We start from the raw sequence: 12,416 nt of genomic DNA, 5'->3' as shown, positions 1-12,416 counted from the left end.
GAGTGTACTAATGTGTTGCTGCAAGAAAGTGCATTTTTATATCTAGGTTAGTTAAGGTGTAAGACTAAACGATTCAATGGAAAACTCCTCCTGTGAGAGTACTCCCTCTTATGAAAGGGGATGATTGCAGATTGAGAGCAAGACAGCTCAGTATGAATGCAACCTAAGTGATGGGATGCTGGGTATTTCTCTGACCACAGCACATAGGCAGATCAAATGGTGCCAATATACAGTGAAGCTGGGGCCAGAAATCAACTGAAATTCAACCAAAAAATGGAAAATTATTTAGAGAATGAAAATAAACAACTACACAACAGTGAGATTTAGAGAAAGGCAGTTCAGGAAACTTTTGATGATTTTCCAAGATTCATTGAGTGCTGAAATACCAACACTGGCCATCACCTGTGACAGTACCCACTACAACTTGCTCTTAGGAACGTCAGAGTTCATCAAATGTCGCCAGAAAAAGGCCTGTATCCTGCGCCATGCATCTTCTTGGGCTTTAGCGTGCTCCCTCCACTGCCCTCCCCATAGCACAAACATCCCAAGCATTCTGTGGATCGAAACCTGGCACAGGGGCAGGTATGGAGGCTCCAAGAGGTGCCCTGCTCCAGAATAGGAGTAAAACTCCACTTCTCGTCCATGCTGCTGAAGGCGCTGAACAGCATCCCGGCAATAGAGGTCACTTTTCCAGTTTGCGTCATCCAGTCCAGATAGGAACAGGAACTTGGCTAAGGACTTCTCCACAGGAATGCGACAATCCCAAGTAGCTGGGTCCCTGTGATCGTCTAAGACATCTGAAAAATCGACTAGGCCAGACTCATCACTGATCTTCATCCTCCCCAAATCATATGGGTGAGGAGGAATTGTGAAGCCATCTCCCTTCAGGGGAACGAAGGAATTAAAACAACTTCCAGATATGCTGACAGCTGCCTTGATTTCAGGTAGAAATGTGGCTATGGAAAGGGCTAGCTCAGCTCCTTTAGACAAGCCCAAAATACCAATCCCAGTGTCTTTCACCTGAAACAGAGTTATGAAAAAAACATTATCAACTCCCTATTTCCTGGGCTGACATAACACCTGCAGTACTGCTTCCTCACCCAACTAAGACCACCCATATTTTGCCTCTTCCTACTCTCTGTTCAGATATTACTCCCTCATCTATCCCTTTGCTGAGCCACCACGAGAGTGGCTATTAATTCTGCAGCTCCTCAACATTTCTCCTCCTGTAACACTTTTCCCTCCTGCTGACCTCTACAGACAAGTCTCTTTGCTCCCTCCACCTGGCTAGACACCTGCTCTCAGTATGGTACCTTTTATTGCTCCTGTCACCAAACCACTTTTTCATGGGTTTACTTGCACTGAATTTCTTTATTGCCATTTTTTATACTCTCCAACAGCTGACTTGTTATTTTCTGTTTTGTCTTGGAAGACACAAGATTCATTCCACTTGAGGCTCAGTGAGCCCAATAGCTCTTCAAATCAACTTATTTACAGTGAAGGCTTTTCACACTGTTTCAGAGCTCTGTGAAGAACAAGACAAACAAGCAGGGCTGAATTCTAGCCTCACACTAACTACAATCCTGGCATCTGTGTGCTTTTTAACTTTGTGAAATGAATACCACTAAGTTGCGTTCCATTAAATTCCCATTACTGTCTTGTGAAACTTACTCAGAATCAAAAGCCTTTAATATCTCAGAAATAGTAGGGGGAAAAAAATCCATTGATTTTTTTCCCTTTCAAATCTTAAAAGATGCAAAAGTAGGGAAAAATGAAGATTTCCTGCTTAAGCAGCTTTGTAATTCTAGCCCAATAACTGCTTTTATTTAATCTTTCACAAATCTGTTTTGCCAACACAGTATGGACTGTTACAAGATGCTATGCAAAACCAGCTATCCAACTACTTGCAAAATTCAAGTTGAAGCACATGCTTTTCCATCTCTCAAGATCATGCTGTCTTTCAGGCAATGTTGTCTCCTTCTTACATCTCAGAACCTTGGCTGCATTCAGTGACATACAGTACTATAATCAGAAAATTGAAAAATAGTTTCCAACATGAAGAGAACCATAATTTGCTCCTACCTGTTGCTGCTTCTGCAAAAAGTTCACAGCTTCCTTAAAATAGCTCAGTTCAAGTGTCTCTGGCATAGGAGGGATATCTTCAAAGGCCATGTAAGCAACTGCCAGAGTAATAAAGCCTCTGCTGGCCAAGAGACTTGCTCTGTATTCAACAAGACCTCCTCCAGATCCATACAAATCGATAAGTGCAGGGAATGGACCAGGTCCTGCAATGAAAGGTGTGTGTGCATATAAGCAGAGAGAAAAGTTCCTACAGTTGTCCTTTCAGTGGTGCCCCTCAGCACACACCAGGACTCTCTAGATATCAAAGGAAACTCATCCTCTGAAGCTTTCCATGGTGGGCATTGTTCTCAGGCACACACAAAATCAATCAAAGAACACAAATTTGGATATTTCTTCTCTCTCTCAGGAACTCATTATAGAAAGGTCACATACTCGACATCCTTCTCCCATCATGAATTTCAGCTGACATTGGCCTAGTAGTTCTCAGGCCATTTGGGATCAATGAACAAACAGTATTGCTCCATGAGTGGCACTTTTTTAGGAACTGTGCCAGCAGGTTTGCCAGGGAGAGAATACTTGGGCTAAGAAATACACTCAAAAACACCAGCACTGACCTATGCCAATTCTGGCTTCAGTATGATCTGGGTAACTACCCCTGGGCTCCTCAGCTCTCCTCTTGCAGCCATAGGACCTTCCTTCCCCACATTGCTCCATCCATTCTTATAGCCAGACTTCCTTTACAAGATTTGGTGGCACAGAAGCTACAAAGGACTGTTTATTAACCACAGTGAAAGATAGCCATGTTTAAGTTCCACTCAAGGAACAGTAACACTTCAGGGCACAGAGCAACTTTGCACAGGATCCAGTCTCAGCACTGTCTCTGTATGAAGCTGTGGAATATGGCACCTGTTTAATTAAAGACCTCACTTTTCCCACCTGTCTCATATCTTCCTAAGTATCCCATGCAGTCAAGCTGCTCAACCAGGTAGAGACTTCTTTCCTTAGCTGAAGAGACAGAGAGACAAGTCCAGAGCCTGCAGGAAGCTCTAGAAGCTGTGACAGCTTTTGGTGCAGTCTACTGCTTCAGTCTGCAGTCTTTTTTCTGTAGTCTGAGTCCAGTGCTCCCACCACACCTTGTCATTCTTCACTCCATGGCCAGAGCTGCCATGCATCACAGCTCTGATGAAAACCAGTCCTTAAACATAAGGGCTAATAAATAAATACACTTCTTGCCAGAGCTCTCACCACAGCAGAGGTCCTGACCTGCCTCAACTAGAACAACCTGAAGACATCTTGTGTTGCCACTGCTGCCCTCCCTGCACCACCACAGCCCTGCCTTAGCCCCTAACCTGCCTGGGCAACACCTGCTCCTCCCTGTTCTGCTGTCTGTGAGCATCCAGATACCTGGACCACGCACAGGCTGAGGGAAGCATTAGCTGAGGCTTTGCTCTGGGCTGCTGAGTGCATGGGGCCACGAGGCACAACACATGGTGTAAGCCACACCTGGAAAACCAGAATGGAATTGAAACTCACCAGGAGGGAGGAAGAGGGTTGCTTTCAGGCGACCTTCTCTGACTGAAATTCTCTTCACCCCCTCTCCTAAAAACCACCGTTCATTGGTGCATTTTCCCAGCAAGTGGCTCATGTCCCCGTGGCCCTCATACACTTCCAAGTCCACACAGAAAGGGGTCAGGACGTTCCTCTTTGCCAGGCGCTTATAGGGCGTTTTGGACTGCAGAGCCCAGAGCAGCCCCATCGGCTCCACTCCCACATAGCTGCCTCCCAGCGCCGGGGAGCAGCTGAGGTCCAGCTCTCCGTTGCTCCCAGCTCTGTAGTGAGCGTGGGCTTGGAAAAGCTCCCCGCTCTCATCCACCAGGCTGGCTCGGAGGGTGCCCGCCTGCCGCGGCCGGAGCCCCGCGACGCGGATCTGCACGGGCTCATCGAACAGACAGCGGGGGGAAGGCAGAACCGACACCTGCACCGCCATCCCAGCACAGCACCAGTCTCTGGGAGAGACACGGACCGCGGGAAACTGCGGCCAACACCACCAGCCCCAGCCCCTCGGGCTTAAAATCTCTGCCAAAGTCCAGCGGGCGCCACCGTGACCACTTCCTTCAGCCGCCCAGCACGGGCTTCCGGGAGCCGTAGTGCGGAGCACACCTCCCTCCAGACCCGCGGCACGGAGCGGCGCCAGCCACGGCCACAGGCACAAGTTTTCAGTCATTCTTGGCGTGTGATTTTACTTTTGATTTGAGAGTCTAAACCAAACACCTCAGAGTATCAAAAAGAAATGCAAATTGCCTTTCCCCCCAACTTCTGGAAATTCCAGATCTGGCTGCAGGAGTGGCTTTTGTGGTTTTTCCAGGCGCTGTAAAAAACACAAAGAAGCCGGAAAGCCTGAAGTAAGGTGATTAATCTAGCTGTGAAACAAAGCCTGCCCTTAATCCTTCCCGAGCTTTCATGAATTTTTTGACAGGCATCGCAAGGTAAAATGAAACTTTGTGCTGTAACTTTGTTTCTTAAAAACCCAAAGAAACAGAATAAAAAAAGAAACAGAGAAACTTTGTTTCTAAAAAAAAAAACAAACCCAAAGAAACAGAGATAGACAAACCCAAAGAAACAGAGTAAACAGAGCGAAGTATTTTTCTTCACAATAACCAATCTTGTCTAAAGGATATGTGTATTTTGATAACTGATACATGGAAAATAATTTCTCCCCATATTACTAACATTTCTAAGAAACTGTTTGAATATTAGAGGATAACACCAGCTTTTGGCTTTCATAAACAACAATATTACATTTTTGCAATGTTTGTGTATGTAATAGCCTTCTATTATTTAAACTAACCTATTTATTGCAGAAGTTGTAGTTTCTCACCCATCAAAACACCACAGCCACTGAACTTGGTCAATTACAACTGGATAGGACTTTTGCCTTAAGCAGAGTGCATGAGTTGGACTGATGCAGCCTGATGCACAGGTGGGTGACAGAGCAGATCCTTCCTTTTCCACTTGGGTTGTTATGAGAACAACCTGTAGGTCCGAACACTCAGGGCTTCTGTTTTGGGATTTTCAAGACCTGGATTGTCTCCCTTCGAATTTTATTTTACTCACCATCACTGAGGCAACATGCAAAGGTCTAACAATGCTATTTATTAAACCTACTTACAAGTCAAAAAATCTGGCCAACTGATCTGGACTCTGAAAGCATGCAAAATTGCCATGATCTGTTTGGCAGGTGCTCGATGGCAGGCAGTTCCTTTTGCATGAAACATGTTCGTACTTCAGTCACATGCTGATGTTGGTACCGCAAGTTTGAGCCTCCCACCTCTGCTATAGCATTTTCACAGTTTTTGTGAGACAATCTAGTAGTTGATAATAGCTGTACTTAAGGTCATATTCCATGTCATACCAATAATTCACTGAGGAGACAAGAAAAAGGAAAAACATTTCTAAGGTTAGAATGTAATGATTTACAAATATGTTCACAGACTGTTTTTCGCAGTTCAGTTAGTACAGGCTTTTCCTTATTACTAACTGAACTTTGAAATGAGCAAATCTTTGACTACAGCCAAAAATAACATAAGCCAACAACAGAGTTCTTTAATAGTGCTGCCAATGCAACTCTGCCTTAACCCAAACCAAATCCTCTTCAGACCCTATACTGGAGATTCCTTAGAGAAGAAGATGGCAAAATGTTTAGGAATAGAAAATGTATGCCTCTATTTAGAGAAAAAATATCAAACTGCAATGCTTAGTATCTGGATAGGAACCACTCTTCCTGTGTAAAGGATGGCAAACGCACCACTACTTCACAATGCTCATCAATTAGACAGTGCTTTAATTCTGCTTCTAGTGTTAATTCTCATGTATGCCTCCTAGAAAAATTAAGCCAAGCACTGTAACACTGAAATGCTTCTGGGAGGAGGATACGCTCTAGTTTCAGACATCACTGGACCAGACCCAGAGAATATTGATTTTTCAAATGTATACAGACTGTACTGCAGTTAACAGACTAAAGGCCAAATAAACTCATTAACTCTTTTGCATTTCTGTTCAACAGAGGAGAAAAGAGTGGCCATGGGCTTGCAGCTGGAAACAACTCTACTTTTTCTAAAAAAATCCTTAAGGACTGATGCAGCAGCACTGGGAAAAGGGAATCAAATACTGCTTTACTGTTATAGCTTGTCCTTTTATCACAGCATCACAAATACTTGAAACAAAGGCTTACAATATTTGCAGTGTTACACAAATACTAATGTTATGCTGTTCAAAATACTTTTTAATTGACAGACAGGATTATTCCAAGTAAAGGACGCAAAGACGTCTTCCTCAAACCTTGCAGAATTTGCACAACATAACAACAATGCTTTGCACCATCCCTACCCTTCCACCTGCACTAAATGAGCAATGCTTGAAATTCTGGAACTCTCTTGGGGAAAGAGATGAAGACAAGACAGAGATGACAGGACTTTTGATAAGTGCAAGGGAACAGTAACACAAACACAGGCTCAGCAAGGTAAGACACTGGGTCAGAGCAGATTACAGCTCACATGATAACAGAGTATCTTCCACGGTGTGTCTACATCCATGCCTAGAACTCATTCACTTTCTAGTTTCCTTTTCTTCACCCATATCCTTTGTTGCTATGTGGTAACAGCACATGCAATATGCAATTTCTTTGACAGAGGTATGTAGATGACCAGTTGCAGTTACCAGGCTAGCTAGACAAACTGCTTAGCTCCATGTTTTAAACAGGAACTGGATCATGATGTCTGCATTAGCTATCCTTCCCCAGACTTGACACCTAGAAAGGCTTTGCCTTCTGCTACATCTCAAGTACTTGTCAACCAAGCTATGAATTGTAAGCAAAACAGGCTGCAAGGAAGCAGCCCCATGGGATCTGCCAAGATTGTTACTCTCCTGCAGAGAGGCAGACAACCTGAAAGGGACCTTTCAGTCCACTGATACTTTGCTGTGGGATATCTAGCTGCACACCCACCACAGTTCAATTATGTATCTGGAAATACTGTGTATTTTACCTGCTATGCAGCCATGTGATTGCTGAACATGATGGAACCAGAGAGAAGGCAGGTATAACATCTCACCAGCTTTCACTGTACACTGCAAAGGTTTTGCCTGAGCATACTCTGGATACAGCTCCAGATCCGGATTACATGGGTCCAGAGGGATCCAGGGCACCTAAAGGCAAAAGAGTATGTATATGGTACTGACCCTAGCAAAAATTTCCAGCAAGCTTCCAGAAAAACAACTGAAAATCAAACTCACTAGGTTACAAAACATGTACTTTGTCTAGAAAAACATGAACAGCTACACAGCTTTCCACATTCAATTGGGAATAGGTCAAGGATGCAAAAAATTGCCTCCTTCAGTGACGCATTTCCAATTAGGAAAAAGGCGATAAATGTCATCCATGAAATTTCGCTCTCATGGCACAATTTCAAAACACCTCCAACCCCTTAAGTCACTTGTTCCTCCTACATTCAGTACTTGAATACTTTATCTGCACCACTTTTTAGAAATTCCTTTCTTCTTCTTAAGCCCTCTGGTCTAATTTTTATTCCCAGCAGCTAAAACATCCCTTCTTGCAAGGAAATCTCTCTTGCCTGCATTCATTTCTTTTATGCCCTACAGAATTATAAACCTCAGTACTCCACTTTACTGCATTACAGGCATGAGAATCCATGAGCACACACTGGAAACTGAGAAAAAGCCCCAGCTCAAGTTCTGCTGTAGCATTACTCAAACATTGCAGAGGCAAAAGGTAAGAGATTAGATACAAAAGTCTACTGAGGCTCTGTAAAGTGCTTTTGGTCTATACATTTTAATTAAATAAATATTGCTACTACTAACAAAACACAATTTTTTCATTGAGACAGATGTATTTTATTGCACTGTGTGATACCGTTAGAGAGCAAAATCTAGCTCCGAGGAGAGGGCCAAAACAAAGTGAATGCAGAGGGGTCTATTTCAGTCTAAATGCAATTGGTTCCTTTATTGATGATGCATTAAAAATTCTTTACTGGAGAAGTTTGGTGCAAGGAACAGAATTTATGATATCAGTTGTTTCAGGTGTGCAGTAAAAGCCTTTTCTGGAAGCTGGGCACCCTTTGCAAATATTTAAATAAATCTTGGAATTCTCTTTCCAGCAATGATGGATTTCTAAACATAAATCAATTCAGGCATTGGAATAGGTTGCTCAGAGAGGTGGTGGAGTCACCATCCCTAGAAGAGGTGTCTGGATCCAGCACTGGAAGATATGTTTAGGGGTTACAGCAGAGTGACAAGCTGACAGTTGGACTTGATTCTCTTCCAACCTTGATGATTCTCTGATTCAATATGCTCAGTTTGAGGGCTCAGAAGTGTTTAAATCTCACTCTACTGTGAGATTTTTACCTTATCAGCAGTCTTCTCATCCACAACTTCAAATGAGCCATCTTCTGATACCTGGTAGGTTGCTGGCTGATAGAGTTCTGGAACCACAGAAAGAATTAAATGACAACTCAGAGAAACTAATGGCAGGGCATGTCACACTTTCACCAAGTAAAAGAAAAATTATGACAGAATTATTTTCAACTTACTGTCCTCATTATCCTTTCCTTTGCCCATTTAAAACTTTATCCAGTTTCTTAATAATTTGTAAGTCAGTTTGAATACTAAGCTGCCCTCCTGTTTGGAATTCCAATCTTCTTCACAGAAATTATTCTCCTTAAAGCCCATTTGACTCCCAGTCCTATTGTGTTCCAGTAATTGTCTTCTTTCCATTTCAGAAGTCATAAATGCATCCCTGATTTACACATCATTCTATATTCAGGCATTTCTTCTTAGGTCAGTCTAGCAAGATAGCACTCACAAGAGTTATTAGTGACTTGTGGCCAGCTTTTCACTTCTAATCGTCATCGATAGGGCTCGTCAACTGCTTCAGATACTGTCACGCGACGTGCCGCAGTACTGACGAGAAACTTAAATGATTTAAATATTGTAAAGTTGCAGAAACTGACATGAGTATCAATGAACCTATTACTTTACTGGACTGGAAAATCTGATCTCAGAATAACATGTATTACAAACTACCTGCAGCACGAAATAGAAGAGATTTCTGCTCACACTGGAAAGCAAAACACTGCATAAATATCAACATGTTTTCTCTACTTCCTTTTTTTTTCATATCTTTCAACATTTTGGTCTCTCCTCCTTCCAACCTTCAGATATATTGCAGAGTCAAATGTTGTACCGTATGGGATGAAGGGACGGTCACTTGGTGGATGCAGCAGAAAATGTTTCTCTCCAGATACCACACAGTACAAGTTCTCATAATGATCTTTATGTACTAGGATTGAGAAAAAAAAATTAAAAAAGAAATGTGGAGAAAGAACAAAAGAAAATCAGTGTCATTTCCTTCTCTGCACTAGAAACTATAGTAAGTAAAGTGTCAGCTTGTCCTATTATTACCAGGCTGTTTCCTCCTGTTGTGGCCAGTGAGAGAGGAAAGTAACAATATCATGTTGTAGGGCAATGCATTCAATGAAGCAAATTGTCAGTGCCTTGCAAAAAAAGCATGTAAAAATACAACTGCCTTGTCAGAAAAACCAAACAATCCTGCTGAGCTACTAACTCAAAGCAAGCTAACTTAAACCTATGCTGAAAACACACCAAGGACTTGTAGTGCCATAGGATACATACAAGATGTCACAGCAGCTGATTCCCCAAGCCAGAAATTCACAGCATCAGGCTTCTTCCCTGTATGGTTAGGGAATAGAGAAATGTTGTCAACCGAAAAAAATGTTTAAAAATTGTGTCATGTTTAAAAGTCTATCAATTTTCTGCCAAATTCTGTCCTTTAATTTCCTTCATAATTATGACATGTTTCATTGCCAATAGTATTCTGTTAACAACAGCAACCTCCTCCTGCACTGGAAACCAATGCAGTGGTTTCAGCCCATCAGACTTCATGCTATCTGTCCCCAAACTGATGGTTACAACCCTTTGTTTCTACATTCTGAATCCGTGTAACTTAGCTGATACAGAAATTGCTGCACGTCTACATACAGTTGCAAAAGAGGTGAGATCACAGTAAAACATTTTAAGGAAAGACATGCTGTAAAACAGAAACCAACTGACACAGAACAGCTTTTATCTAGAAACAAACATCTGTACTTTTACCAAAGGGGGTGGGGGCTGTGCATTGTTTGCCATGCTACCTTTGGTAGCAACAGTGTGAATTTGAGCCAAAACATGACTAAATCATAGAAAAGCCACTAGATGTAAAGTGCTATATGGCAATATCACCACATTGTTTCAATTGTTACGGTCCCAATACACAACAGATAGTGATTCCACAGTAATCCAACCCCAAAACTTTGATTACACTATGAAGTATTTCACCACTTCAACTTCCTAAGAGGATGAAACCAACCTGAGCTGTGACATTCAGAAAGAGAACAAGTATTCACCATGTACCTAGTGTAATTGTTTTAAAGCTCCATACAAAATATCTACTGAATAAAGCAGAAATAGAGGGTTTACCAAGTGCCTCACTCATCCATGGTATGTCAGGCTGCACATCACAGACAAGTTCAGGGAACTCCTCGGTGAGGTTTGAACACTGCTTCTGCACGTAGAATACATTGGGAGAGGTCACTTTCTTCTCCACAATGTCCAAAAAGTCCATGAAAGGCATCTGGCGCTCCTCTGGCATGACAAAACGGTCCTGAAACACTGCATCCGCATAACCATTTGGTGTTACTGCCACACTCACTACCTTGGAGCCTACTACCTCCCTGCAAAATAAATCAAAGATTTATAGCCAGGCCTGCAATTGGCCCATGTATTGGACACTGGTTATTTTAAAAACAACTTTCATGGGCAGCAAAAGCAAGAAGCTTGTCTTTGTATGGATGGAAAGGTTAGTTATACTCTCTAGATTTTCTACTGTCTGTTAAGGACTGTGGTATTCTGCTCCAATTGCTCCCTCTGGTCAAGGCAACTATAGTATCCTTTACCTTCAAAGCAAGCTTTTGCCTCTGAATTCTCTCCTAATAGGCAAGTTCACAAAGGAGCTCCTTTTCCTCCGTGCAGGACGAGGGGTCTCTTCAGCCACTTCTTTTCATGAATCATAGCAAGAGCCTGATATTCTTGAGGCCACTCAACCTAACCAAATCCAGAGGGCCACACATTCAAAAGCAACTGAGCAGGGAGAAGGGGTGGACAGACACTGACAGATACACACATCATGAGGCTAAAAGGCTTTAGTTCCTACAGAAATTTAGCTTTAAACCCACACAACCCACAGATTTTAGGTCTAACCATAAATCCCCTTTTAAAGACGGACTTTTCTTTAAACATGCATTGTTAAAATGCACATCATTTCATTTTTCTGAAGAAAACCCAAGGTGTGCTCAGTGTCATGGTTTAACCTCAGCCACCCCAAGAGCCACAAACAGCCACAAACAAGTCAGTCTGCTCTTGCAGCACTACAGACCCCTCCAGTGGACTGGGTTTCAATGCCCTGAGTCTGCTGGCTACACACAGACAAAACACCCACCCTCCTGCTGCATCAGAACTGGTAGGGCAGAATATTTGCAAGGAAAAAATGTACACCTGATCTTGGGAAGAATGAACACCTTCATACAGAAGCAGGCAGGAATCTGAGGTAATCTTACAGATAAAAGATTAACCAAGTGTTTTTTAGTGAGGTCAACCGAAATTGACCACCAGTCCTGCTCCAAAGTTCATTCGTACCTGAGGTATGCTAAGGTCCATTTCTTCAGAGCTGGCCAGTGGCTGATAGCATTGCGAATTATACAAGGTTTATTCGGACTCACCCACTCTCGATAAAACTTCAGCGGGGACAGAGGCCTGTCAAGACAGGGCACGGACTCTGGCCACACCAGCTCTGCCAGGCAAACCACAGTGTCACACAGCGTCCCGAGAGAAGCACCTCCTGCTAGCACATGGGCTTCAAACCTAACACCACAGGCGCCCCAGTGAGAGCGAGCAGTGTCCCCTCAGCTCCAGACAGTGCTCTGTTACAGCCCAGAAAGTGTTAGGAGGGTTTCAGAGCCAGATGGAAACATCAGGCCATCGCCCGTGGGGACAAAGGGCATATGCTACAGGAGGTGCAGGATGATTTTTTGAAAACTGTGATAGTGCTTTGCCTTGCCCTTTTATACACAGTAAAATAACCTAAAAGGGCCGTTTTCTCGAGTTTCTTTTTTACAGCAGCCTTCCTACTGCTTCTGCACCCCGGAAACACCAGGCTGACAGACTCGGCGTGTGGCTGCCGCAGTCACCCCGCGCAGTGCCGCTGGCAG

The 12,416-nt window shown here is 43.2% G+C and overlaps 2 protein-coding genes across 2 annotated transcripts; both read right to left on the bottom strand.

The window, feature by feature from the left end:
- Positions 1–417: 417 nt before the first annotated feature.
- On the bottom strand, positions 418–4,069 carry LOC103805951 (acyl-coenzyme A thioesterase 1-like). Its single transcript, XM_009078617.1, has 3 exons — positions 3,616–4,069; positions 2,083–2,285; positions 418–1,020 (listed from the first exon to the last, which is right to left on the bottom strand). Exons 1-3 carry the CDS (start codon positions 4,067–4,069, stop codon positions 418–420), a joined length of 1,260 nt encoding a protein of 419 aa, XP_009076865.1.
- Positions 4,070–5,391: 1,322 nt separating this feature from the next.
- Positions 5,392–11,998, bottom strand: JMJD7 (jumonji domain containing 7; the record flags this gene model as incomplete). The annotated part of the gene is made up of 7 exons (XM_009078618.1): positions 5,392–5,504; positions 7,125–7,284; positions 8,500–8,576; positions 9,338–9,433; positions 9,787–9,843; positions 10,630–10,883; positions 11,845–11,998. Coding segments are annotated over 7 exons (887 nt in total), but the record flags the coding sequence as incomplete, so codon positions are not given.
- Positions 11,999–12,416: the final 418 nt, after the last annotated feature.

Source organism: Acanthisitta chloris, unplaced genomic scaffold, assembly GCF_000695815.1.
Source record: "Acanthisitta chloris isolate BGI_N310 unplaced genomic scaffold, ASM69581v1 scaffold38347, whole genome shotgun sequence".
Classification (NCBI taxonomy): domain Eukaryota; kingdom Metazoa; phylum Chordata; class Aves; order Passeriformes; family Acanthisittidae; genus Acanthisitta; species Acanthisitta chloris.
Note: the sequence above shows the minus strand (reverse complement) of the source record. Positions and strands in the feature narration are given on the sequence as shown.

Excerpts from the sequence above, each read along its gene's own strand:
- LOC103805951 (XM_009078617.1), bottom strand. The coding sequence starts at position 4,069 with ATGGCGGTGCAGGTGTCGGTTCTGCCTTCCCCCCGCTGTCTGTTCGAT. Across the intron at positions 2,286-3,615 it reads AACCCTCTTCCTCCCTCCTG|GACCTGGTCCATTCCCTGCA; the intron begins GTGAGTTTCAAT and ends CTTTCATTGCAG. Across the intron at positions 1,021-2,082 it reads TTTTGCAGAAGCAGCAACAG|GTGAAAGACACTGGGATTGG; the intron begins GTAGGAGCAAAT and ends ACTCTGTTTCAG.